At 49.7% G+C, this 27,929-nt stretch overlaps 3 protein-coding genes across 9 annotated transcripts in view; 2 read left to right on the forward strand and 1 right to left on the reverse strand.

The window, feature by feature from the left end:
* LOC102936186 (butyrophilin-like protein 2) overlaps window positions 1-27,929 on the reverse strand; it is a 1,677,894-nt gene that overhangs the window by 844,089 nt on the left and 805,876 nt on the right.
* The window catches only part of LOC114020220 (butyrophilin subfamily 1 member A1), a 1,361,724-nt gene that overhangs the window by 619,844 nt on the left and 713,951 nt on the right, over window positions 1-27,929 (forward strand).
* Window positions 1,786-27,785, forward strand: LOC102935499 (zinc finger protein 420-like). 7 transcript variants are annotated; one of them, XM_043527997.1, is made up of 6 exons: window positions 9,924-10,056; window positions 10,633-10,759; window positions 24,286-24,399; window positions 24,769-25,690; window positions 25,943-26,003; window positions 26,676-27,785. In XM_043527997.1, the coding sequence occupies exons 1-6, from the start codon at window positions 10,033-10,035 to the stop codon at window positions 27,648-27,650; spliced, it is 2,223 nt and encodes a 740-aa protein (XP_043383932.1). In that variant the 5' UTR covers window positions 9,924-10,032; the 3' UTR covers window positions 27,651-27,785. The 7 variants fall into 7 exon arrangements, with proteins under 7 accessions (XP_043383929.1, XP_043383930.1, XP_043383932.1 ...); XM_043527994.1 differs by lacking the exons at window positions 24,286-24,399; window positions 24,769-25,690; window positions 25,943-26,003; window positions 26,676-27,785 and adding exons at window positions 1,786-2,003; window positions 11,350-11,463; window positions 11,789-14,911 and having other exon boundaries at window positions 9,969-10,056; XM_043527995.1 differs by lacking the exons at window positions 24,286-24,399; window positions 24,769-25,690; window positions 25,943-26,003; window positions 26,676-27,785 and adding exons at window positions 1,823-2,003; window positions 11,350-11,463; window positions 11,792-14,911 and having other exon boundaries at window positions 9,969-10,056.

Raw genomic sequence — 27,929 nt, forward strand, 5'->3', positions numbered from 1 at the left:
AGATGCCCCCAGCCAGGGGCCTCGCAGGCCAGACTTGGAGCGGGAGCATAACCCCGACAGGAGGAGACTGACGCTGGCCACCACCAGAGCATGTGTCCAAGCTGCAGCATCCCTGCAGGACAGCCAGGGCCTGGGATGTGGGAGGGACAGACTGTCAACTGCCCCGTTTGTCGTTTCCCCTGTGCCCACAGAGCGGGGTGATGTGTTTTCCTTTTGCCTTTCCCATTGTTTTCCTTATTTTTTTTTAAATTACTTTCTGTTTAATGAATTGTATTTGTTCTGAATGCCATGCAATGGTCAGAGAAGATGTCAGGGAAGCTTCCAGAACGAAGATAGTACCCCGCAGGGGGGACACTCTCACCCCTGTCCTGAGTGATCACAAGACTGGGGGTTGAGCCCCTCTGGAATCCTTGGCCCAACCTTGTCAGGGTTATGGGGACTAGAGTGGAAGGGGAGTCCTCGAGGTCCAACAGGCCTCTGGGTGAAGGGAGCGGGAGCGAGGATTCAGATTCTTCTGCTATTTGATTCCACTGGGGTGGGGTGTAAAAGTGAGGAAAGTTCCCCACAATAGTGGGACCATTCTCCCGCTTACTTCTGTGCAGTGGTCAGCACCACCATGTTGAGCAATGGACACTTGACAACATTACCGGACTTAGTGATGGACATTGATGGGGGACAAGAGGGGGCTCCAGGCTGAGGCAAGGATTTTGGGGAGGTATGGGTTCTGGAGTGGGGCCAGAAATTAGGGGTTCAGGGTGCGAGACGGGGTTCTGGGGCTGGAGCAGGGGGTTGGGATGCGGGGAGGAGGGGGTGAGGGCTCGGGCTGGGGATGCGGGATTTGGGGTGGAGGAGGGGGCTCCAGGCTGGGGCTGAAAGGTTCAGAGTGTGTGAAGGAGCTGAAGGCTGGGGCAGGGTGTTGCAGTGCGGGGGTGTGTGAGGGCTCCAGCTGGCGGTTCAGGCTCTGGGGTGGGGCTGGGGATGAGGGGTTTGGGCTCTAGGAGGGGGCTCCAGGCTGGGACTGAGGGGTTCGGAGGATGGGAGGGGGATCAGGGCTGGGGCCAGGGGGGGTGAGGGCTCCAGTTGGGGGTGCAGGCTCTGGGGTGGGGCTGGGGATGAGGAGTTTGGGGTGTTGGATGGTGTTCCAGGCTGGGAACAAAGGATTTGGAGGGCGGAAGGGGGATCAGGGGCAGGAGTGTGGGGCAGGGGAGGTGTTTTCAGGCTCCAGGCAGTGCTTACCTCAAGCAGCTCCTGGAAGCAGCAGCATGTCCCCCCTCTGGCTCCTACTTGAGCTGCCCCATCTGCAGGGCTCAGAGCCGCAGAGTCAGCGCTCGGGGAGGGGGAACGGAGGCAGTGTGCAGAGCCCCCTGGCCGAGCCTCCGCCAGTAACAGCAGGGAGGGGGAGCCGCTTGTGGGGAGCTGCCTGGGAGCAGCCCCCAGAGACCTCAACATTTTGACTGTGGACACTTTGCCGACACCTTACTGCCCTCTGCCTATGTGCACATCTCATGGGTTTTGCTAAAGTTCATTAAGTGTTTTAGGAAAAAGTGTCAGAGCGGCCACCAGCCAGAGCTGCTGGCCGCACTCTGAGGCCACCAAAAATGTGGCCGTGAGAACCCCTGGGCTCGATGCTCACGACGGGCCCTTCAGACCTTAGAGCCTGTGAGTGTAACAGGAGCCGGGCACAGAGATGCTGCAGAAGGGTTCATTGATCGCTAGGACCCAGGAGGAGCTGAGGGGCGGCTCTGGGGGAGGATCGCGGGACTCAGGCCCGGCCCAGGAAGTGACTCGCAGCCGCTGCGGGGACTCCGGCTCCCGGCGAGATCCCCGAGCCCCGGCGGCTGGTGCTGGGAGCCCGGAGCCCGGGCTGCAGCCGGGAGAGGGGAACCTCCCGCCGGGCCCTGCCCGCTGCTCCCCGGGAGCCTCTCCCAGGGCAGAGCCCCCAGCCCGGCCAGGGCCCCTTCCCGGCCCGGCCCCTGCCCCGGGGGGCCCCGCTCGGAGGGAAGGTAAGAGAGACCCGCCCCCCCCCCGTCACCCCAGGGCTGCAGGGGGAGGGTTTGGCCCCGGGCTGCTCCCCGCGGAGCCGGCTGCGATTCTCTGCCCCGGGCCGGGAAAGCTGCCGCCAGCCCCCGGTGTGTGCGGGGCGGGCGGGGTTGGGAGCCAGTCTGCGCCCTACTGTGGCTTGTACTTGTCTACTTGTATTAGGTGAATTTAAAAATGCTATTTCTTTTGTTTTTTACAGTGCAAATATTTGTAATCAAAATAAATATAAAGTGAGCACTGTATACTTCGCGTTCTGTGTTGTAATTGACATCAGTATATTTGAAAATGTAGAAAACATCCACAATTTTTTAAATAAATGGTATTCTGTTACTGTTTAGCAGCGCAATTAATCGCGATTAATTTTTTTGATTGCTTGACAGCCCTAGTTGTAATTTGAGTTCAGTGCTGACTGATTTCATGGGCTGGTCTCAAAACTCCTTCCATTTGCTTTCATCCACCAACAGGGCTTGCCTTCCTGGGGTTCTCAGACTTCATTGCATCCTGGCCCCCTTCTGACTGGAAAAACTACTACACAACCCCAGGATGGGGACCAAAGCCTGAGCCCACTGAAGCCCAGGGCGGGGGGACAGCTCGGGCTTTGGCTTCAGCCCTGGGCGGTGGGGCTCAGGCTTCAGCACCAGGCCACAGCAAGTCCAATGCTAGGCCTGGCGACCCCTTTAAAATGGGGTCATGACCCACTTTGGGTTGCTGACCCACAGTTTGAGAACCACTGCATGGGTTAGCCAATTGTTATTTTGTCTCTCTACTTAGCACCCTAGTGCTTTTTCACATGTCCCATTTGTATATAGAACTTGATTCCCAAATATTCACTAATGGCCAGAATTTTTAAGGTTCAAGGCACCTGGATACTTTTTAATATGCCATTAGTAGCCTAAATCCTTTTAAAAATCTGTCCCTAGTGGCGTTATAGTATCTTGTATGAATTGCTTCTCAAAAGGACATTTCTATGGTATTATTTACTAAGCATAGATATACAACCCCAAGATCGATTGACAGCCCCAAGAATTCAAATGCCATGAGTTATGCACCCAAAAGTCTAGAATTTAAATAAAGAAAAAATAAACTTTGTTTTCCTTTTATTTATCTTTTTGTGTCTGAGCCTTTAGAGCATACTCGCTTCATACTTTTACTGCTACCCCTTCCAAAGGGTCCATATACTTATATGGAGGAAAAATCTAGTAGGCCTAGACTAATAGGTCTAAAACTTTGGTCAAGCTAATTGTGTATATGAAGCATAAGAAGAGAGTGAGGAAAATTCAATTGTGGGGCAATTGCATCAGCACAACTTAAGAAATGTAACCATAACCGCTCAAAGTTAGAAAAGACCGTTAACCACAAAGGAAACACCTGTCAATAACAGGAAAAGCTTGTTTTGCTATATTCCAAATAAGATAAACTACTGTTAAAGCTTGCATTACATGCCAAATAAGGAAAAGACGCTCTTGATGGAAGTGTGCTTAACCAATTTTGGTTTTCAGCTATATAAGCTCCTGTATTTTCTGTTTACGGTAGAAAAGCTCCGGCTGACTCTCCCTGTATGCGCATGCTTGACTAAAGCTGGCCTCAGGCTTGTTCTGATCCAAAACACAATGTGTGGTTAATTTTCCACCACACCTAGAATGGCTGTACAATCCTGTAACATTCGATGCCATTTTGCCCTTCCGGGAACATACGATTCCCCACCACCACTTGTAATTGACAATTGATTTAAAAACCTTATTTCTGTGAGTAACCGCCCATTCTGCACACACTGAAATGCACATTTTACTTTTCTATGATGTCATTTATTGTATGCATTGATGTTGATTTTTCTACAACATTTTTTATACTTCTAATGGCTTATTTTAAGTTCACAGGTTTCAGAGTAACAGCCATGTTAGTCTGTATTCGCAAAAAGAAAAGGAGTACTGGTGGCACCTTAGAGACTAACCAATTTATTTGAGCATAAGCTTTCGTGATGAAGTGAGCTGTAGCTCACGAAAGCTTATGCTCAAATAAATTGGTTAGTCTCTAAGGTGCCACCAGTACTCCTTTTCTTTTTAAGTTCACAGCCTTTTATGGGTGCTACATTTTTTGTGGTGATACCTTTCAGGGCTGTTCTTCATTCTGACACATGTACTAATTTGTCCGGCCAAAGTCAAAGGTTTTTTAAAATGAACTGTTCTGTTTCTCCTTTGCCTTAGTCAGGCAGGAGGACACAGTGCTGACCACACCTATGCTGTGGAAAAATTTACCATGCGTTGTGTTTGGATCAGAACAGCCTGAGGCTCCTTTATTACAAGCATGCAGGGAGAGACCACCAGTTGGCAGCTCTGTCGAAAAAGGGAACACAGAAGCTTATAGTATAGATCAAAACCACATTTCGTTACACATACTTCCTTATTAATATTTTCCCTTATTAGGAATACAGCAAAAACAAGCTTTTCCTGTTATTCACGGTTTGTTCTTTTGTGGTTAACGGCTTTCCTAACACTAATTGTTGCAGTCACATTAAACAAGATTGGCTGTTGCAATTGTGTCTTGTCAGTAATTTTCCACACTCTCTCCTCCTGCCCCTTGACCACTTACACAGTTTTCTTGACCAAATTTTAGACCTACTCTTATTTTTCCTTTACACCTAGTTTACCTTTTGGTGAAACTGAAGTGCTTTGCCTCTTTTATGTTTTCACAGTGGGACAGCTAATGCAGATTAGTTACCCCAAGGTATAAACACCCATTGTCTTATAGACACAAACTATACTGCTAACTCCGATGTTAAATGAACGATTATTGTTGATGGGCTGAAAACTCTGGCACTGATTGTGTGGCTACTACTCCTGCTCCTTTGCCAGGCTCTGTGTCTGAATGTCTGCGCCCATTTGTGAGGGCATTCTGGAAAACCAGTTGAAGCATTTAAAACTAAAGGAATTAGCAGGGGATTCCACCCCCTCCCCATAATTTCCCTTATTCCTTTCCCTTTACTCATTGAGGGCTTGTCTGCATGGTCTGATACTAAAGGTCTGAAGTTAATGCACATAAATTCTAGCACCTTAACCTCCTGTGTGGATGCTCTCATTCAGAATTAAGGTGGCCTTATTTTTGACAGTGGCAGTCAGGGTAACCACAGACATGTGCAGGAAACCTGCCCCCAAAATTCTAATAATTATCAGACCTTTGATCTGTCTTGAACATTTTGAAAGTTTTGTATCATCCAGGTGTAACCCACATTAGGTTTTTCAAGTCCAAAGAGGAGGAGTGAAGCAGTGAGGCACTCATCTCACCTTTCTTGAGCATTGCGCTGGGCAGAAACGCCATTACGATATTTCACAGTTTTGGCCTGACAAAATTTCAATAAATGGGTTAAGGTTGAAATTTAAAGTGATCTGGTTCCTTCTCCCTGCCCTGCGCCGGTTAGAACATCTGTCCTGAGCAGGAGAATAAAGGCCGAATAGTGATGGGAGATCCTGGTGTGCAGGGATCCACTCTATAAGCAACTTAGACAAAGTGGGGGCACTCTTCTCCCATGAGAACGAACCAATTGATTCACGATTTTGGTGCTTTAAAATGTAAAGATTCCTCTTTGATCTCAGCCTTTAGATGCTTGCTCACCACATGCTATGCAAACTTTATCTCTTACTAGCTAAGCACTGCCGGAAAATGTAACTTAGACAGCATTGTCTGTTACCTCTGTCTTACATGAGGATAGTTACATCAATGAGTCTGTGGCTGCGATAGGTGTGAGGACGCACCCTGACAGGCATAGCAAAAGTATTTTCAGCTCACATAAAACATTATGATGTGTCTCAGCACAGGTGCAGTGTGCGGGGCTGATCTCCTGGTTCAAAAGCATCCAGAAATAGGCTGTGGCTATAGTTACTAGACATGCTCTGTATTTGTTTCCAAAGCTGTATAGGATGTCCACCCGGCAGGCCGCTCCCTCTTTATTCACCTGATAGCTGAGGCAATCAGAGCTTGGAGGGGAGATCTGTGTTTAAGACAGCCCTGTGTCACGGAGTCCCAGTCTCGGTGCTCTGGGACTGCTCTGAATGAAGCCAGGCAGGACTCTAGTGCGGTGTGTCTCCCCTCGGGGCACACTGGCACCAGGGCAAGAAGCCTCCTCAGCTTCAGCACCTCCTGGGTCAGACATTGGAGCGTTCAGCACCCCTGTCACACCGTGAGCTCCCGGCAGGGAGTCCACCTGGATGAGACACCTGGGGAAGCCTTACACAGTGCCCCTTAAAGGGGCCGTGCACCCCAGCTCTGCAGTCAGCAGTGACTCCCAACCAGCTTGGAAAACAGAAGGGTTTGTTAGTCGTTGGGAACACAGCACAGAACAGAGCTTGTTAGCACAGAAATCAGGATCATTCAGCAAAGTCCATCTTGGGGGGGATCCAGAGCCCTGGACTCTCCCTGCTGAGTCCCAAACCAGGACACTGATCCGCTTCCAGCTGCCCAGCCTCAGTCACACCCAGCTGCCCTCCTCCATGCTTTCTCTCTTTCCTGGGCAAACAGGTCACCTGGCCTCCCTCTCTCTCTTTGTTCTCCAACACCTTTGCCTGGCTCCTTGCAGAGGATGGGTTCCGGCCACCACTTATGAGGATACAGAGTGTTCAACCATTCTCTGTGCCCAGGGAACCAGCCTGAAGTCACCCCTGCCCTCTAGGTGTCTTCACAATGATCACACACCCTTGTCCCACCACCTCGAAGCTTGAGTAACACATTGGGGAAACTGAGGCACACACGCATTATTCCGAGAAAACATTAAGAACATTCCCAGTTTGTCACACCCTGGGATATCAGTGGGCTGCTTGGTGCAAGAGCATGCTTGTAGCTGTGTGGGAAGGTTTTGCCGACAACACTGATTGTAGTGTTGTGAAAGGAAGGAGACCCTGACATTCTTCACATCCGATGAACCCAGGTGCTTCTGCTACATATGGTCACATTACAGAGACTGAGGGCTGGATTCACAATGGCAAGTAGGCACCCAAACCCTAGGCTAAACACATAAATCTGGTATTAGGTGCCTAAATCCCAGTTTAGGCTCCGTGGAGCCATACAAAACTCTTGACGAACCCCTAGGTGCCAAAGCTCACTCAGCCGTAGCTATATTTTCAGGGTAAAAGTTACCTGGGGAACGTTAGTTTCTCCCTCTGAGCATGCGCCCTGCTAACTTCTCTGGAACATCTGGACCTAGATATCGGTAACGGCTACCGCTAGGAAATTGTGCTGGCTGCCGTTTGTGCTGTAACGCCAGCGGGGAGTCCCGGGGGTCGGGTGGATGTGAGAGGTTTTGCCTACAGCCCAGTGATGAATTAACGAAGCCCTACAAATCCCCACAGTGGCCTAGCAGGGACAGTTCCATAGGCGGCACCCTGGCTGGGGCAGACATAAGGGGGTTTTGTCTAGAGCCCAGTGACGGGTTAATCTGGCCCTGCAAATCACCAGAGGGAACTTGGCTGCAAAGCACTGACAAGTGACAACTTTGTTGCCCGAGTTAGGGGAGCAGGCTTTGTAGATTAGGCCCAGGGCTACTTACTCCTGTGGGAATTCTGCTCCAAAATAATTAAAAATTATGCACCAAAAAATTAAAAATTCTGTGCAAAATATTTTAAAATTATGCGAATCACACACAGAGTCAGTGTCACCGTGAAATGTGTCCCCTGACGTTCTGGGCAGCCTCTTTAGGACCCCTTCACCCCTGAATCCTGGTTGATATTGGGGACTCTCTGGAACAATCGTTGGTCTCCATAGACATGTCCCTTCTCCCCCCTCCCTGGTATCAGAATGGCTCCTTTCTTTTGTCCCATTGACTTGGCTTTTATGGATGATGCCTCCACAGTGCTGTGGTCAGGAGATGAGGAAGCTCTGAGGGGCAGGGTCTGGGGCAGGGAGGTTTCAGCTGAATGGGTTTATGGCTAGGGCCCAAAAGGAGGTGGAGTGATGTGGGAGTAATCAGTGGGGTCCCTCATTCCCAGCAGCAGGAAGTGAATGGCAGTTACTGCAGTAACTGGTCACTGCTGTGCAGAATCCCCATTCCTGGCAAAATCCCTGGCTGCAGACAGGAGAGGTTTATATTGTAAGGCAGGAACATTCCCGCTGCTTCCCAGGAGCCTCTCCCAGTGCAGTAACCCCAGCCTAGCCAGGGCCCCCTTCCCAGGCCTCAGCTCCTGCTCCCAGGGAGGGCACTGCTTGGAGGGAAGGTAAGAGAGACCTTCACCCCCTCTCCCCTCTATGGGAGCCCTGCCTCCCGTTTATGCCCGGGCTGCAGGGGGAGGAGGCTAAAGAGGCCTGAGGGGAACGAGTCTGCAATAGAGGAAAGATCTGAGGGGGCGCACTGTGAGGGAAAGGGAGGATGTGGGGAGGGGAGGCTGGAGGGAGCATGTGAGAGCAAGAGGAGACTGGCTGAGGAAGGCAGAGCCAGATGGCAGGGAGAAGGCAGAGGGGTGGAAAGAGATACAAGAGCAGCTCCCCCGCCCCATGGGGTAGGAGAGGGTGAGGGACTTCCCCACCCAGCAGCCAGTGGGCAATTTTTTTCCTGGTCCTGGTCAAACAAGCATGTGAGGTGAGGAGACTGTCCCCTCAGGGCTCAGAAACTACAAAGCAAATATCCACAGGCAGCCTCCTCTCCTCCCCGCACACCCTGCTTCCAATTTACTATTTGATTTAAAAATAAAAAGGACACACTCCACCTGATTTGGGGTCTGTCTCCTGAGTGTTTGGGGCTGCTCGAGGCCCTGGTTTGATTTCCATGCAGAATTCAGATCTCAGCCAGACCCCTTGTCAGACGGGAGTCACTGCTGGTTGTGGCAGGCAGATGGGCCAGTGAAATCAGCCTCTGCCTGCCTGGATCTGGGGGCTGCAGGGGCAGGACAGAGAGACTCATCCTTATCTGGTTATTGCTAAAGGAGGGCTCTGGTTATTGCTAAAGGAGAGGAGGAGGCTGGTGTGTGTCTCTCTCCCAGTTATCAGCGCTCTGGAGTTGAGCTCCCTGGGTCACAAGCTGCTGCCTCCTCCATTTTGACTGGGGACTTCAGACTGAGAAGCTGCTTCTTACCCAGCAGAGGAGAGACGTCTGTTAAAGCCCCTCTGTGCCCAGCCTAGGTGGGGACCTTCTCCGGTGGCTGGAACCAGTCCCTGGGGCATCCCCTGGCTCTTTGGTCACCAGCTCCTCAGCTGGAGCCTGCAAGTGATGGAGAGACCCGGGGGACAGGGCTGGGGCTGGGCAGGAAAATGACTCTGCACAAAGGCCCCCTTTCAGAGACCTGCTGGTGAGTTTGGCCTACGTGGGGAGGGGGCTCCCTGTGTGTCTGCAAGTCCCAGAGCTGCTGCCCCCATGGACACTGCCAGGTTCAAACCCCTGTTAGCAGCGTCAGTGGCAGATCTGCCTAATGAGAGCAAAGGCCCACGTCAATGGGGCAGTCAGCAGTTCTCCCAGGGGGAGGGAAGACGATAAAAAGGGAGAGTGGAGAGACTGGAAGGGGCAGCAGGAGCAACAATTGGGTACGGAGGTTCCCAGCTCCCAGACCTACCCGGATTAATTCCCTGCACCTGCCTGGGCAGACTGACTCTCCTGGGAACAAGGCGAGGAGCTGAGAGAAGAAAAGCCAGTTGCTGACTCTGCTGAACACCTCACTGTCTGGGGAGAAGGGGGGTAGCTTTAGAGGGGGTTACACGATAATGTCATGGGGAGCCCCCAAAGTGGTTCTTTCGATTTCCTCTTTTTCTAGCATTTGGCACAGAGATGCTCTTACTGGGAGGGTTTAAAAGTGTCCCCGGTGGGTTTAGTTCTGCTGGGTGGGGCCTGACCTGGCAGCATGGCAGAGTCCAGAGCATGTGTCTGCAGGGAGGGAGCCTGGAGGGAATCGGGGTGTGAAATGGACTCGAGCTGCTTCTGTAACCTCCCCCCATCACCCCTCTCACCCTGACAGGCTGAGGAATCACGTCCAGATTTCGCTCCAGATCATCCGGTCTTCCAGGGGACAGGGAAGGGAAATGGCTGTAATGGAGCCAGCTCAGGTAGGGGATTTTCAGGGAGCTGCAGGGGGGGTGTTGTAGAGGGGGAGGGGCAGGAAAGACTCAGGATGAAGCAGGGAGGGGACAGGGTGTGATAAACCTGCTGATATTCTGAGTAGGTCCATTGACGTGGGGAAGGGGGTGGAGAGACACTCCCCCATTTCTCAAAAAGGACACAACCCCCTTGGGCAGGACTGGAAACATTTTCCAGACTCCCAGTGCTGGAGCCTGAACCCGCTAGCCAGGGGCTGCTGTGAAATACGAAGGGAAGCTGTCAAGGTTCCTGTCCCTGTCCCCGGCTCAGAGCTCTGCTTCCTGTATCAGCCTATGGCTGGCAGGCATGTGGGAAATGAGAAGACCCTGCCCTGCTCCATCTTCTGTGGGGGACAAGCAGCTCTCACCTTCTCCCCACCCCCTGAAGCCTCCTGGCTTCTCTGAGCAGGGTGGGGGAGGAATTCTGCTACACTGGTCCTCCCAGAGCTTCCGTGATGATTTTATTTTTTCTTTCTTCCTTTCCCGTGACTAGGGGGATTGTGGCTGGGGCAGCAGGTGCTAAGTGGGGGACTCTTGTTGTTTCAGATGCGGGTGACCTTCGAGGAGGTGGCTGTGTATTTCACAAAGGGTCAAGGAGCTCTGCTAGATGCTGATCAGAGAGCCCTCTACAGGGACGTCATGCAGGAGATCTACGAGACGGTGACCTCGCTGGGTAAGGGATTCCTGTCCCCTCAGTTATGAGAAAATGTAGGGCCTGCATTGCTGAATCTGGTCAGGTTCTTCCCTGGTCAGTTAGATTGAAGGGGAATGGGTTCTATAATCCACAGCTGTCGTGTGAGAGAGACCTGCATCTCCATACCCTCACCAATGGGATAAGGGTGTCAGACATAATGGACGTGCAAAACCATCCCCATCCATCCAGCTTTCAAGGGGGAGAAGCCGTGTATTGTCCCATCTATATTGTTTCTCATTCATACAGATAATCCCTGTTCACCTGCCTCCTTGGGAATCACTCCAGCCATAGGGAAGGCTCTGCAGCTTTAGAAATAGGCAGGGGTTCTCTAGAGCTGTGTGTGTGTCAGCAAAGCCCCCAAAGTGCACAGATCCTGGGAACTGCTAGTGAGGGCGTAACAGTTCTCCCCAGATGTCTCCCCCCACCAAGGGGGCTCAGTGACCATGTTCCCATCCCCTTGGATTCCATATTCTCCCAGCACAGCACCGGAACATGGAACGCCCTTTATGACAGAAATGCTCTCAATGCTCCATGCATCATGATCTGGTCTGATTTCACCCCCTGCGCAGGGTTTCCTATTCCCAAACCTGAGCTGATCGCCCAGCTGGAACGAGGGGAAGAGCCGTGGGTGCCCGATCTCCAGGCCTCAGAGGAAAGAGAGATCTCAAGAGGCGCCCACACAGGTGAGGACTGACATAGAAACCATCTGGCGAATGAAGGAAAATGTTGAGAATCCCAAAAATGTGGTGTGAGTAAAAGCCCTGAGTTCTTCCTCATCTCACCCAAAGCAGGGCTGGAGTCAGCAGATATCGCTCACGGCTCTCCACCCGTCCTGTTAGCTGCACAAGTTTCCTTCCCACTTTTCCTTCTCTCTGAGTGTTTCGGGGGGATGTGGAGGCAGAATCCAATTGCTCAGTCTTCACAGCATTTGCGTGTTGGGTTTTCTCTCGGTGTTATTCCTCTTTCTCCCTAGCACAATGACTCCTCTCTGGATTGTCTCTCTCCCAGCAGGTGATGAGAGAGTGAATGAGAAGGAGGAGGAGAATCAACATGAGCACGTTCCTGGGGAAGTGGAATCACAGGGGACCTTTGTGGGAAGAGCTGAAGGGAATTTTTCCCAGTGCTTGGAAGAGGGAGAAGCCTGGGGAAATTGGCACAGGTCAGAGAAGCTGCTGGTTAACTACCCAAGGAAGAAAGTGGGTGAATCCATTAAATGTTGGGAAGGAGACAAGGATCCCACAGCCCAGCAGACAAATCCCAAGGAAGAAAAACCCTATCAGTGCCTCAAATGTGGGAAAGGATTCATTCTGAGATCACACCTTGTGACACATCAGAAAATCCATACTGGACAGAAACCCCTTCAATGCTTGGACCGTGGAGAAAGCTTCAATAACCGATCAGACCTGAATAACTATAGGAGAAACCACATGGGAGAGAATCCCTATCAATGCCTCGAGTGCGGGAAACGTTTCAGTGGAGAGTCAGCACTAATTATGCATCAGAGAATCCACACAGGAGGGAAACCCCATAAGTGCTCAGACTGTGGGAAAGATTTCACACGTAGATCAGCCCTTGTTATACATCAGGCAATCCACACAGGAGAGAGACCCCATAAGTGCTTGGACTGTGAGAAAACTTTTATACGTAGGTCAGACCTTGTGAAACATCAGGCAATCCACACAGGAGAGAGACCACATAATTGCTTGAATTGTGGGAAAAGTTTCATGTGGAGATCAGCCCTTACTCAGCATCAGGCAATCCACACAGGAGAGAGACCCCATAAGTGCTTGGACTGTGAGAAAACTTTTATACGGCGGTCAGACCTTGTTAGACATCAGGCAATCCACACAGGAGAGAGACCACATAATTGCTTGAATTGTGGGAAAAGTTTCATGTGGAGATCAGCCCTTGTTCAGCATCAGGCAATCCACATAGGAGAGAGACCCCATAAGTGCTTGGACTGTGAGAAAAGTTTTATACGTAGGTCAGACCTTGTTAAACATCAGGTAGTCCACACAGGAGAGAGACCCCATAAGTGCTTGGGCTGTGAGAAAAGCTTTCTACGTCGGTCAGCCCTTGTTAGACATCAGGCAATCCACACAGGAGAGAGACCCCGTAAGTGCTTGGACTATGAGAAAACTTCTATACGTAGGTCAGACCTTGTTAAACATAATTGCTTGGATTGTGGGAAAAGTTTCACAAATAGATCAGCCCTTGTTAGACATAAGGCAATCCACACAGGAGAGAGACCCCATAAGTGCTTGGATTGTGGGAAAAGTTTCCTGTGGAGATCAGCCCTTGTTCAGCATCAGGCAATCCACACAGGAGAGAGACCCCATAAGTGCTTGGACTGTGGGAAAACTTTTATACGTAGGTCAGAGCTTGTTAAACATCAGGCAGTCCATACAGGAGAGAGACCACTTAAGTGCTTGGATTGTGGGAAAAGTTTCCTGTGGAGATTAGCCCTTGTTCAGCATCAGGCAATCCATACAGGAGAGAGACCCCATAAGTGCTTGGATTGTGGGAAACGTTTCACAAACAGATCAGCCCTTGTTAGACATCAGGCAATCCACACAGGAGAGAGACCCCATAAGTGCTTGGACTGTGGGAAAAGTTTCATGCAGAGGTCAGACCTTGTTAAACATCAGGCAGTCCATACAGGAGAGAGACCCCATAAGTGCTTGGATTGTGGGAAAAGTTTCCTGTGGAGATCAGCCCTTGTTCAGCATAAGGCATTTCACAGAGGAGAGAGAACCCATAAGTGCTTGGACTGTGAGAAAAGTTTTATACGTAGGTCAGACCTTGTTAAACATCAGGTAGTCCATACAGGAGAGAGACCCCATAAGTGCTTAGACTGTGGAAAAAGTTTCAGAGACAGATCAGCCCTTTTTAAGCATCAGGCAATCCACACAGGAGAGAGACCCCATAAGTGCTTGGATTGTCAGAAAAGTTTCACAAACAGATCAGCCCTTTTTAAACATCAGGCAATCCATACAGGAGAGAGACCCCATAAGTGCTTGGATTGTCGGAAAAGTTTCACAAACAGATCAGACCTTGTTAAACATCAGGCAATCCACACAGGTGAGAGACACCATAAGTGCTTAGACTGTAACAAAAGTTTCACGTGGAGATCAGTCCTTGTTAGACATCAGGCAATCCACACAGGAGAGAGACCCCACAAGTGCTTGGACTGTGAGAAAAGTTTTGTACGTAGGTCAGACCTTGTTAGACATCAGGCAATCCACACAGGAGAGAGACCCCATCATTGTTTGAATTGTGGGAAAAGTTTCACACAGAGATCACACCTCATTAAACATGGGATAATCCACACAGGAGCTAAACTTCTGTGACACACGGCCAGAAAGCGTTAAGAAACTTGCAGAATAATTGACCCAGATTCAGCTTTTAGAGACACATTCAAAAATTCTGTAAATGGTAAATACAGCCATTCCACGTTAGATAGACTAGAACTTTGAAATGTAAACTTTTATTTTTAAAGACCTGGAAGAAGATGGTAACTGTAGTAGTCTGTGTTTACTTTTATCTTGTTAGAGGTTAACAGTGTAAACAAACGGTTCCTGTCTAGGACTGTATTCTGTTGTCAGAGATCAAAAGGGAATATTAACATTTAGATGAAACTTGGGTGTAATAATGTCGTTGTCTGCATGTCTCTTTAAAGTCTGTGGTTAACTGTCTATGAACTGCTTTATGGATAATTACCTTATGTTAATCCCTGTAATTAATTACCTGTGACGTTTAGGAAATAGAAGCTTACTTCAAAAGCTTATTGTTCACCCAAGGACTGCCTGCTGATGAGAGACAGCAAAAATCTCTAGAAAAACTCTTGGGACCTGATCCTTTTATCCCAGTTCTTCTTAAACTTTATTTGGGGGGGAGTTTGAGTCGTAAGACTGAGATCTCCAGTCCAGCTGGACCCCCCTGATATTGAACATTTGGACATTGGACTAGAACGTGATGAAATGATTCCGAAAAGGACTCTTTGCAATTCTAAAGCACCATCTCTGCAGTGAAACTGCCCTAAGGACTCTGTTCATGTCTCTGTGTATAATGATCTTTTAACCAATACTCTCTCTCTTTTCTTCTTTTAATAAATCTTAGTTTAGTTAATAAGAATTGGCTGTAAGCATGTATTTGGGTAAGAACTCTAGTGTTCACTAACTTGGTGGGTAATGTGTCTGATCCTTTGAGATTGGTAGAACTTTTTATATGATGAACAAACCCCATCATATTCACTGGACTGTCTGGGAGGGAGCCCCAGGCTGGGTTGCTTCAAGGGAATTGTGCTTTGGCCTCTGTGTAGCCAGTACGGTATTGTAGAAGCTGTTTTGTTGCTCGCTTGGTGAATTGAAATATTGGAATATCCACCAATTTTGAGGATTGTTGGCCCCATTCTTTGCAGTTTGCCCTAACTGAGGAATCTCAGTGTGCCCTCCACACCCCAGGACCCTGGTAACAACTTCACAGATGCCTTGCCTGTGGGAAAACGTTTCATTCAGCGATCGCACCTCATTGAACATCAGAGAATCCACCCAGGTGTGAGAGACCCTAGGAATAGCTTGACTGCAGGAAAAGACTCAATTCGAGCTCACACATCCGTGACCCGCACAACAGAGAGACCTTGAATGTGGGGGAAGCTTCATTTGGTGCTCCCGGAGTATCAGGCATCAGCAAATCCACGCATGGAAGAAACCTCTGAGATTTTTTCAATGTGGAAAATGTTCCACATGGCGCTAACTCCATACTGCACATCAGAGACTCCTCCATACATGAGGGAAATTCTCTTAGTGCCCTGACTAGGGCTGGTCACAATGGTCTTGTTGTTGGGATTAGCCAGTGCATCTCTGTGACCCTCCACCAGATTTCCTGGTGTAAACTGTCTGACGCTGGGAGAACAGATGCCAGCACATGCCAGAGCCCTAGACCAATTCACTTGTGTATTAGGATAGATCAAAGTGATTGTGAAATGTATAAGAGGGTAGTTGGTGTTTAAACTTCATGACAACTAATGGGACATTACTTGCATTGTTTTCACTCAACTATATCTTGTTATAATGTAGTAGCGAACATTTCCATAGTGTATACCCCTATAACTAAATAACCCATCAAACGAGGAAGAAGCCTCATGGAATACAAATGAAGAACTTGAACAGAAAAGAGCTAATTTGAAGAAAGTGGGTGTTGTGTGTGAGGATCGGGACTGGGAGCAACGTAATACGATGTGATTTTTGTTTAAGTGATCTTTTATCACAAAGTCCAGTTTGTTTAGGTGGCAAGACAGACTGGAGAGTCTGAGGGGACTGTCCGTGAGTCTAGGGTAAGACCGGGATAGTGATCCAGGAGTTCACATTTGTCACTAGTTTGGTGAAATCTAATTACAGAACACATCACCAGCTTGGGGTATCTACCCGTTTTTCTGCCAGGCTGCCTGTAGGTTGGCACTCATAGCTGTGAACCACTCCAGAGAGCGTGACAAACTCACCCTGAGCCTCTTATCTATTCTGATCCCCTCCGTTAGCAGAGTGATCGTTAGTCCCTGAGTTCCCCCTCTGAGGCCGGATTGTCTCATTTCCAGATAGTATCACATTACCCTAGGCCGTGCTGAAAAGCATTTAGTGTTTGTACATTTTCTCCCTTATGGGCCAGAATTAAACAGATGCTAAAAAAGGTGGGAGCAGGGACAGTAAAATGTGGTGTTTTAGCTTCTGTGCTATTTCAGGGCGATGGGGTGAGTCCGAGGGATTCCCTCCTTCCCCCAGCACTGTCACCCTCCACACTCGACACAGCAGCTTCTGTCCCAGCAATGGAGAGTTTTATCCTGTCCCCGTTCTACCCCTGCACCTCCCAAGGTGTCACTTTCCGCCTCATCCCTGGCTCTCCATACTTAGGAATCACAGGTTTGATGTCCGTGATCCCAAGTCAGAGCCCTGAGGGCTGGAGAAGGAAGTGTCACAAACCAGGAAGGGAATCCAAATGAATCTGAAGGCACATTTTGACCTTTCTGATCTTATAGCCCTGTTTGCATCTCTTGGTAAAATTGCTTTCAGTTTTTGTCTAGGCTAGTCCTGATCATTTGTAGATGGGAAGCTGGTTTGTGAGTTTTTGGTTTATTATGATGATGCTAAAACTTTTGTAAGTAGCACGACGAAATAATGAGGTGAGAAGTAAAGCAGGTCTAGCCCCTTTAGAAGAAAATGGGTGCACTTATTTTCTGGATTTTGAGTCTTCAGATTCTCTAGGATTTCACATTATGAGTGTGAAAATGTTTTATTGCCCACCCTGTATTGTGGCTTTTTCTCTGTTTCCGAAGGCTGTTTGGTCACGTACTTGGATGTTAGATTAGCCTACCAGGATGTAGCTCAGATTTATTGACGGTGTTAGGGGGTTTATTCCTTCACCACTTACTTCCCTGGTTCTTCTCGCATGAACAGAGAGCATCAATACCCGAAGTTCTAAAGTGCAAACAATTCAATGTGTACTGGGGTGAACTTCCAGCAAGCATGATTCCAGTTTCCTTCCTTAGTGTCCCCCTTCCCAGCTCTGACACCACAGAGCCTTACACCTGTGTCCCTGTTCCCATTCCTGCCCTTAGCCAAACATGATTCCAGTTTCCCCACCCCCATTCCCTGTTCCCATTTCCCCCACCCACACACTCACTCCCTGATTGACTGCAGACTATATAGTAAAACTTGAGTTCTGCTAAGCTATACCTTAACCAATCATTTTCCTAACCAATCCTGACATATTGTAACATGATTATTTAACCAATTATATCCCACCACCTTAATTAGTTTACACCCAGCAAAATTAATTATACAGCAGACAGAAACAATCACAGAACCAGACAGAGATTATACAGACAAACAATAGGGAAATGGGGACTACAGTGATAGAACAAACACAGAAATGAGGATTTCCCATCCCAGCTATTGATAAGTGAATTCTTGCCAGACAGGATGCTATCAAACTAAGTTTCCTTTTACATCTTCTAGGCTCTTCCCTTTCTCTGGCGGCGATAGGCATTATCAGGACAGGAGTGTATTCCTAACAGCCCAATAGCACCTTCTTTCAGTGTGACTAGGTTGGAATGTGAGGAGGTGACTGGTCACTTCCCAGTTTATGGCTGCCTCTGCTGATTAGCCAAAGGCCTTAGCCTAAGCACAGGGCCTCAGAGTGTCCCCGCAAGAGAAGGCCCTTACACCAGCAAACAGTGATTTTGATTCTTTCTTTTATTCCTCTAGAACTAGCTAAGTAATAAGAATACACCTAAATTCTTAAGAGTATAGGCCTTTACAGACAGGCCTGAATATCTGTATCCTAACAGACAGCTTCATGAAACAAATGTTGATTTGCAAGAACACTCCATTTCAATTAAATTTGTATCTTTTTCTACCCCGTGTCAACTGATTTTTTTCCTCCGAACAATGACAATTACCAATATCCCTCAGCACAAACGCTAAGGGTGTGAGCTAGATTCACTCTCCCAGAGGCAGACACTGAAATGGGGAAGGAAGTTACCGCCTGATCGCTGCAGTGATGTGGGGCATAGCTAGGAGGGGTAGAGGGTGGGAGATGGTGGGGTGGGGAGGGGGAAACGGAGCTGGGAATCTGCTGGGTTTGCACCTGAGAGCCAGGCAGCTGAGGCTGAGAACTGTGAACTCGCTGCATCAGAGCCTGTCATAACCATACAGCTAAGGGTCGCCTCGAATTCCTCCGTACCTGTAAGGGGTTAAGAAGCTCAAATAACCTGGTTGGCACCAGACCAAAAGGACCAATGGGGAAAGAAGATACTTTCAAATCTTGTGGGGGAAGGCCTTTTTTTGTGCTCTTTGTTTGTGCTCTCTGCTGGGACTGAGAGAGGCCAGGTAGAAATCCATCTCCTCCAACCAATCCTGAACCAGTCTCTAATATTACAAAAATAGTAAGTAAAGCCAGGCAAGGTGTGTTAGAATATGTTTTGTTTTAGCTTGTGAATTTTCCCTTTGCTAGAGGGAGGTTTATTCCTGTTTTTTGTAACTTTGAAACTAAGCCGAGAGGGAGTTCCTCTCTGTTTGTGAATCTTTTGTTCCCCTGTAAAGTTATCTTCCATCCTGATTTTACACAGGTGATTCTTTTACCTTTTCTTTAAATAAAATTCTTCTTTTCAGAACCTGATTGATTTTCAGTGTCCTACAGACCCAGGGGTTTCGGTCTGTGCTTACTTTGTAACCAATTGGTTAGGATATTATTCTCAAGCCTCTCCAGGAAAGGGGGTGTAGGGCTTGGGGGGATATTTTGTGGGAATAGGAAGTCCAAGTGGTCCTTTCCCTGATTCTTTGTTTAAATCACTTGGTGGTGGCAGCATACCATCCAGGGACAAAGGATTTGTGCCTTGGGGAAGTTTTTAACCTAAGCTGGTAGAAATAAGCTTAGGGGGGCTTCCATGCGGGTCCCCACATCTGTACCCCAGAGTTCAGAACTGGGAAACTGCTGGATTTGGTGCTGAGAGCCAGGCAGCTGAGGCTGAGAACTGTGAACTCGCTGCATCAGAGCCTGAGAGAGACAGGGATTCTCCTGCAAGTGTCTGGTCAAGTGTTGCTTGAATTGTAAAATGCTGTGAATCCCGCCCAAGAGGAATGTTGTGTGGAGGGGGCAGTGTCTCCTGATTGCTGAGAGGACGAGGTTGGGCTGAGATGAGAAGGAGGCCAGGGATGTCACTGGGCAGCTTTGAAGTCAGGCAGATCCCTATTGTGGAGGCCAGAGGGAGATGAGGAGTCTGACAGCCCAGCTGGTCACCCCTTCCCTCATCTACCGCTGTGTCCTGTGTGGGGACGATAGCGACTGTCTCTGACCCACTCACCCCAATCTGCATCCCTCTAACCTGAGCTCTTTGGAGTCCCTGCTCTCGGGGGGTTTGCTTCTGTGACGGGCTCCCAGCGCCTCTCACGGCTTCTCGGCACGTTTCTCCCAATGTGTAGCTGTTGCTCTGTCACCGGCACTTGGGGGAGTTGGGTGGAGCCGTGGGCTGGGCTGAGACTGGACTGGGCTGGGCTGGAGCTGGGGAAAGGAGTCGGCCTTTTGTTTGACCTTTGGAATAATAAAGTAGAATTTAGTTTCTCCCCCTCCCAGTCTCCTTTGCTTTGCATGAAATGGCTGCCAACTGCAGAGGTAAGGTTAAAGGTAAAGGTGATGCAGACGTGATCCGGGATGGAAATGTCACCCAGCCAACTTCATCCCTGCCCTGTCACAAGCTCCTCAAACTTCCCAAAGAGAGAAAACTCACTGAAAAATTGTGCCTCCCTCCCTGACCCCAGTACAAATCAGGAACCGTCTGATTGGGCTCCCGGGCTCATCCTCCTCTCCCTCCCCCTGGTACTAATCAGGAGTAATCCCACCGGGGCCATGTGACCTGTCTACACCAATGTGAAGTTGTTGTGAGGGGAGAATCAGACCATTGGCCTCTACGTCTATTTGCAGGAGACACACTCACACATTGTGCTAAAGTGATTGTGATCACTGAACTGGGTTTCCCAAAGCCCCTGTTCTCTCAGCCTTACCACCAGTGTTCCCTCTAATTTTTCCCACCCATGTGCAGAATGAATTTTGTTATGTGCACCTATATGGAGGTGATGTGATGTGGGGGTCAGCTGACTCTCGTTGGGGAGGGGGGCGGGGAGAGGGGCTCGGGCTGTAGGGATAAAATTAGCAGAGCAGATGCAGGGGGCTGAAGCCTGGGGTCCGATATCCTCCCCACCTTCCAGGTTTCAGAGCCCCGACTCTGCCCAGCCCCGAAGGTCCCCAGGAAGGGGTGTTCTGTAAAGTCCAGCCCTGTCCTGGAACAGTCAGAGGAATGTCAAGGTTGTATTCCCTTTAAGGAGTCAATGTGCAACAGTTTGTTACTTTTCCCCAGAGTCACTGAACAGTTGCATTTAAACACAGCGGCTGGATCGATCTCTTCCAGAATCCAATGAACCTTTGAAAAGGATTCTTCTGAGGGTGACCTTCAGACAAAAGTCTATTTCGAGCTGTGAGCCAGGTGACAGGCCCTCTGTTTTCAGGGCAGGGTCCTGCTTCTTTCTCCTCCGCCAGAGCTGGGTGTCTGCTAAAATGCAAAATGTTTAGCTCCTGCCCCTCTGGTGCAATGGATGGGGTCACACCCCCTCTTTAGTTTGAGGGGGTCTGTTTACCTGAGATGCAAATACATTGTCATTGTCCTTCCAAGTCCTATGGCAGAAACTCCCAGGGGGATTTTTTTTTTTTTTTTTACATTCATAATTGATGCAGCCAGCCCAGAGGTGCCGCGGCTCTGAACTGCCCAGCCCAGAGGTGCTGGGCCCATAGGCGTGGGAACTAGTGGTACAGGGGGTGCTGCAGCACCCTCAGGTTTTAGCCAGGGCTCCGCTGCCGGCACCCTGCGCCCCGTCTGCTGGTCCACCAGGGCCCAGGGCCCAGCTGCAGGCTCGGAAGGGGGGAGGGGATAAAGGGACAGGGATAAAGGCACTGACCTTCAGCACCCCCACTATCCAAAGTGTTCCCGCACCACTGGCTGGGGCTCTGAAGTGCCAAGTTCAGAGGTGCCGGGGCTATGAACGGCCAGGCCCAGAGGTGCTGTCTGGGGCTCACCCCTGGGAAGCCCTGGCACAAATTAAGCACTGGAAAAACGACATTCCTATGTCTAGGGTGAGGTCTCACACAGAGCCAGTGTCCCCGAGAAATGTGTCTCCTGCTGCTAGGGCTCTGGGCAGCCTCTCTAGGACCAGGACCTCTCACCCCCATGTGCTTGAGGATATTGGGGACCCTCTGGAACAATCCCCAATTTCCATTAGAAACGCCCCTTCTCCCCCCTCCCTGGGGTCTGGATGGATCCGTTCTGTCCAGTCACTAACAGGGTGGCTTCTATGCACGATGCCCCCTTAGTACGGGGAGAAGCTGCCGGAGCCCAGGGTAGGTTGGGCCCCAAGGGGGCAGGCTCTGGGGCAGAGCGCTGCAGGAGAAGGGTTTATCGCTAGGACCGGGGAGCGGCTGGGGGGCGGCTCTGGGGGGAGCGATCGCGGGGCTCAGGCCCGGCCGCAGGAAGTGACTCGCAGCCGCTGCGGGGACTCCGGCTCCCAGGCTCCCGGCGAGATCCCCGAGCCCCGGCGGCTGGTGCTGGGAGCCCGGAGCCCGGGCTGCAGCCGGGAGAGCGGAACCTCCAGCCGGGCCCTGCCCGCTGCTCCCCGGGAGCCTCTCCCAGGGCAGAGCCCCCAGCCCGGCCAGGGCCCCTTCCCGGCCCGGCCCCTGCCCCGGGGGTCCCGCTCGGAGGGAAGGTAAGAGAGACCCGCCCCCCCCGTCACTCCCAGGCTGCAGGGGGCGAGTTTGGCCCTGGCGGCTCCCCGCGGAGCTGGCTGCGATTCCCTGCCCCGGGCCCAGGAAAGCTGCCGCCAGCCCCCGGTGTGTGCGGGGCGGGGGACCAGCCCGGGCCGTGCAGAACAGGCCCATTGGCACGGGTGGGGGGGGGGACATTCCCCTTTTTCTGAAGCAGGAAACACCCCCCTGGGCAGGGCTGGGAAAACGGACCAGACTCCCAGTGCTGGAGCCTGACCCCAATGGCCAGGGACTGCTGTGAAGTACGAAGGGAAGCTGTCGGGATTCCTGTCCCAGTCCCCGGCTCGGAGCTCTGCTTCCCCTGTCAGCCTGTGGCTGGCGGGCGGGTGGGAAATGAGAAGACCCTGCCCTGCTCCGTGTGCTGGGGGGACAAGGAGCTCTCACCTTCTCCACCCCCTGAAGCCTCCTGGCTGCTCTGAGCAGGGTGTGTGTCTGTGGGGGGGATTCTGCGCCTCCTCCCCCATGACTAGTGGGATTGTGGCTGGGGCAGCAGGCACTGAGTGGGGGACTCTTGTTGTTCCAGATGCCGGTGACCTTCGAGGAGGTGGCTGTGTATTTCACCCAGGGGCAGGGGGCTCTGCTGGACCCTGCTCAGAGAGCCCTCTACAGGGACGTCATGCAGGAGAATTACGAGACTGTGACCTCGCTGGGTAAGGGATTCCTGTGGCCTCAGCTATTATAAGCCGTAGGGTCTGCGTGTCTGACTCTGCTCAGTTGGATTAGGAAGGAATGGGTCTCAACGTGAAGTGCTTCTCAAGCAGGGGCCCCTGTGGGGCCGCGACCAGGTTTTAGGGAGGCCGCCATGCAGGGCTGGCGTTAGATGTGCTGAGGCCCAGGGCACAAAGTGGAAGCCCCACTACATGGGGCTGGAGCTAAAGCCTGAGCAACTGAGCTTTGCAGGGCCCCATGGGGCATGGGACCCCAGGTATTTGCCCTGCTCCCTGCCCCCGAATGCTGGTCCTGGCTTTTATAGGCAGAAGAACAGTTGGTGTGGCAGAGGTGGGCCGTGGCGTTTTTATACCATGTCGGGGGGGGCCTCAGAGAGAAGAAGGTTGAGAACCCCTGGTAGAGTCCACAGCTCCACTGTGAGAGATACGCTCCTCTCCATGCCCCCTTCAAGGGAACAGGGGAGGCAGAAACCTAATGGACAGGCTAATTCATCCCCATCTCTCCAGCTTTCAAGGGGCCAGAAGCAGGGGATTGCCCTGCCTGTGTTATTTCTCCTTCACACACCGTTCACCGGTCTTCTTGGGACCAGCTCCATCCATGGGGATGGCTTTCGGTGCTGCAGGCTCAGGGGTGCTGGGACAATCTGTACAGTGGGGGGCTGAGAGTCACTGAACCGAACTGTAAACGCTGTGTCAAAGTTTGACTCAGACTCACAATTTATCAGACCACTCTGTTTTATTAGCAAAGCTGCTCTGCTAATACATTTAGAAGTGAGCCCCCCGAGTGGGGCTTGTGTCTCTTAATTTATACAGTTTTTTGGAGAACAAGTTACAGAGAAGTTACAGACAAAAGAAGAAAAAGATTTTAGTCACCACCCTTCGAGATCCCTGAGACCAGTCACGTATCTTCAGTTACTTGCCACCCTTAACAATCTCCTTTAACAGCTTCTAGTTAACTTAACTAATTGCCCTTCACACCTTCCATTCTGATGCCTGCTTCTTAGACGTGCTGGCTCTATCTTAATTGCTTCTCCATTCAAAAGCTAACTGTCCCTAGGTGTGCTCCCTCAGATACTTTGTAACATGTTTTGGCATGCCCTCTCATATACAATGTATCCAGCATGTCCCCTTATACAACGTTATACTTATACAATGTTATACTTCCACACCTGAATAGAATTGAAACCACTTCAAGCCAGGGGGTGCGGCAGCGATGTGCTGGTTTGGAAATAGGCAGGAGTTTAACACCAGAGCTGCGTGTGCCAGAAAGTCCCCCAGAGCTCATCTACCCTGAGAACTCCTAGTGAGGGCGTGACAACACTCCACTCCCACCCCCAGATCTCTGCTACTCCCAAAGCATTGGAGTTACCACAGTCCCATGTAGGGTCAGGTAAAACTCAAGGAATGTTCCTTGTGACAAATACTCTACCAATGCTCCATGCACCCTGACCTTGCCTGTTTTCACCCCCTGTGCAGGATTCTCCAGTTCCAAACCTGACCTGATCGCCCGGCTGGAACAAGGGGAAGAGCCGTGGGTCCCGGATCTCCAGGACAGTAATGAAAGGGAGAGCCCAAAAGACACCCGCACAGGTGAGGAGTCAGGGAACCTGAGACAGAACCATCTTGAGAGTGAAGGAAAAAGCTGGGACTCCCAAAATGTGCTGTGAGCGAGAGCCCTCAGTTCTGCTCCGTCTCACCCAGGTGAGGGCTGCAGTGACAGGTTTCGTATCATGAAGGCAAATATCAGTCACGGCTTCCCACCCATCCTGTTAGCTGTCAGGAATTTCCTCCCTGACTTTCCTTCCCTGGGAGTGTTTGGGTGGGATGAGGAGGCAGAATCCAGTGTCTCCATCTCCCCAACAGTCACTGTGTTGTGTTTTCCATCTTTGCTATTCCCCTTTCTGTCCTTTCCCCCCCCGGCAGAGGCAGTGACTCCTGTCTGGGTTCTCTCTCTCCCAGCAGGTGATAGGACAGTGAGTGAGAACAAGGAGGAGAATCAGCAGGAGGAAGGTTCTGGGAAAGTGGACTCGCAGGAGATGGTTTTGAAAAGAGCTGAAGGGAATTTTTCCCAGTGCTTGGAACAAGGAAATGCCTGGGGAGATCGACACAGATCAGCGATGCAGCTGGGAAACTATCCCGAGAAGAAACTTGATGAATCCATTGACCGTGGCGGAGGATGCAAAGATCCCAAGGAAACCAAAGTCCAGCAGAAAAGTCACAGTGAAGAGAAACCTTACAAATGCCTTGACTGTGGGAAAAGTTTCCGTTTCAGTGCAAGCCTTATTAAACATTGGAGAACCCACACAGGAGAGAAGTCCTATAAATGCCTAGACTGTGGGAAAAGCTTCAGTGAGAAGTCAAACTTTATTATGCACCGGAGACTGCACACAGAAGAGAAACCCTATAAATGCCTGGAGTGCGGAAAAAGATTTAGTCAGAGATCACCGCTTATGGCACATCACAGATCCCACACAGGAGAGAAGCCCTATAAATGCTTAGACTGTGGGAAAAGCTTCAGTAAGAAACCATGTCTTATTGTACACCAAAGACTGCACACAGGAGAGAGACCATATAAGTGCCTTGAGTGTGGGAAAAGTTTTAGTCAGAGTTCAAACCTTACTGCACATCAGAGAATCCACACTGGAGAAAGACCCTATAAATGCCTCGAGTGTGGGAAAGGTTTTATTGAAAGTTCACACCTCACTGCACATCAGAGAATCCACACAGGAGAAAGACCTTATGAATGCCTTGTGTGTGGGAAAAGTTTCAATTTGAAATCAACCCTTAATACACATCAGAAAACTCACACAGGAGAGAAACCCCATAAATGCTTGGACTGTGGGAAAACTTTCCGTCAGCGCTCACACCTTATTGAACATAGGAAAATCCACACGGGAGAGAGACCATATAAATGCCTTCAGTGTGGTAAAAGTTTCATTCATCACTCAAACTTTATTAGACATCCATGTCTGAAGACAAGAGAGAGACACTATAAATGCCTTCAGTGTGAGAGAGTTTTCTATGCGCGATGGAACCTTATTAAACATGAGAGAACCCACAACGGAGAGAAACCGTATAAATGCTTGGTCTGTGGGAAAACTTTTGGTCAGAGCTCATACCTTATGAAACATAGGAGAATCCACACAGGAGAGAGACCATATAAATGCTTTGAGTGTGGGAAAAATTTCATTCATCACTCAGTCCTTATTAAGCATCAGAGAATCCACACTGGTGACAAACCCTATAAATGCCTTAACTGTGGGAAAAGTTTTGTTGAAAGAACAAAACTTACTAGACATCAGGCAATCCACACAGGAGAAAGACCCCATAAATGCTTGGTGTGTGGGAAAAATTTCATTCAGAAGTCACAACTTACTGTACACCAGAGAGTTCACACAGGAGAGAGACCCTTTAAATGCCTGAAGTGTGGGAAAACTTATATCCATAACTCAAAGCTTACTACACATCAGAGAACCCACACAGGAGAGAGACCTTTTAAATGCCTGCAGTGTGGGAAAAGTTTTATTCATAACTCAAAGCTTACTAAACATCAGAGAACCCACACAGGAGAGAGACCCTATGGATGTCTTGAGTGTGGGAAAAGTTTTATTCAGAAGTCACATCTTACTACACATCAAAGAACCCACACAGGAGAGAGACCTTATAAATGCCTGGAGTGTGGGAAAACTTTTATTCATAACTCAAAGCTTACTACACATCAGAGAACCCACACAGGAGAGAGACCTTATAAATGCCTGGAGTGTGGGAAAAGTTTTATGGAAAGTTCATCCCTTATGAAACATAGGAGGATCCACACAGGAGAGAGACCATATAAATGCCTTGACTGTGGGAAAACTTTCAGTCAACGCTCACACCTTACTCAACATGGGAGAATCCACACAGGGGAGAGACCCTATGGATGCCTTGAGTGTGGGAAATGTTTTATGGAAAGTTCATCCCTTATTAAACATGGGAGAATCCACACAGGAGAAAGACCCCATAAATGCCTTGACTGTGGGAAAACTTTCAGTCAACGCTCACACCTTACTCAACATGGGAGAATCCACACAGGGGAGAGACCCTTCAGATGCCTTGAATGTGGGAAAAGTTTTATGGAAAGTTCATCCCTTACTCAACATGGGCAAATCCACATGGGAGAAAGACCCTACAAATGCCTTGAGTGTGGGAAAAGTTTTATGGAAAGTTCATCCCTTACTAAACATGGGAGAATCCACACAGGAGAAAGACCCTATAAATGCCCTGAGTGTGAGAAAAGTTTCATTCAGCACTCAGTCCTTATTAAGCATCAGAGAATCCACACAGGTGACAAACCCTATAAATGCCTCCACTGTGGGAAAAGTTTTATTCATAACTCAAAACTTACTAGACATCAAGCAATCCACACAGGAGAGAGACCCTTTAAATGCCTTCAGTGTGGGAAAAGTTTTATTCAAAATTCACATCTTACTATACACCAGAGAGTTCACACAGGAGAGAGACCCTATGGATGCCTTGAGTGTGGGAAAAGTTTTATGGAAAGTTCATCCCTTACTAAACATGAGAGAATCCACACAGGAGAAAGACCCTATAAATGCCTTGAGTGTGGGAAAAGTTTCAGTTTAAAATCAACCCTTAATACACATCACAAAACTCACACAGGAGAGAAACCCCATAAATGCCTGGACTGTGGGAAAACTTTCAGTCAGCGCTCAAACCTTACTCAACATGGGAGAATCCACACAGGAGAGAGACGTTATAAATGTCTTGACTGTGGGGAAAGCTTCAATAAGAGCTCAGAGCTCACCAAACATCAGAAAATCCACAAAGGTGAGAGACGCTAGAAATAGCTTGACTGCAGGAAAAGATTCAATTTGACTTCACACATCAGTGATCCACACAACAGAGAGACTTTCAATGTGGGGGAAGCTTTATTTGGTGCTCCCGGAGTATCAGGGATCCACAAATCCGCACAGGGAGAAACCTCGGAGATGTTCTCAGTGTGAAAAATGCTCCAAGTGGAGCTGACATCAGAGACTCCTCCTCACAGCAGGGAAATTCTCTGAGTGCCCTGACAAGGGCTGGCAATGGTGACAAACCCATTTCCTCATTCCCACACACAG

Source organism: Chelonia mydas, chromosome 14 (genome assembly GCF_015237465.2).
Source record: "Chelonia mydas isolate rCheMyd1 chromosome 14, rCheMyd1.pri.v2, whole genome shotgun sequence".
In the NCBI taxonomy this organism is placed as follows: Eukaryota; Metazoa; Chordata; order Testudines; family Cheloniidae; genus Chelonia; species Chelonia mydas.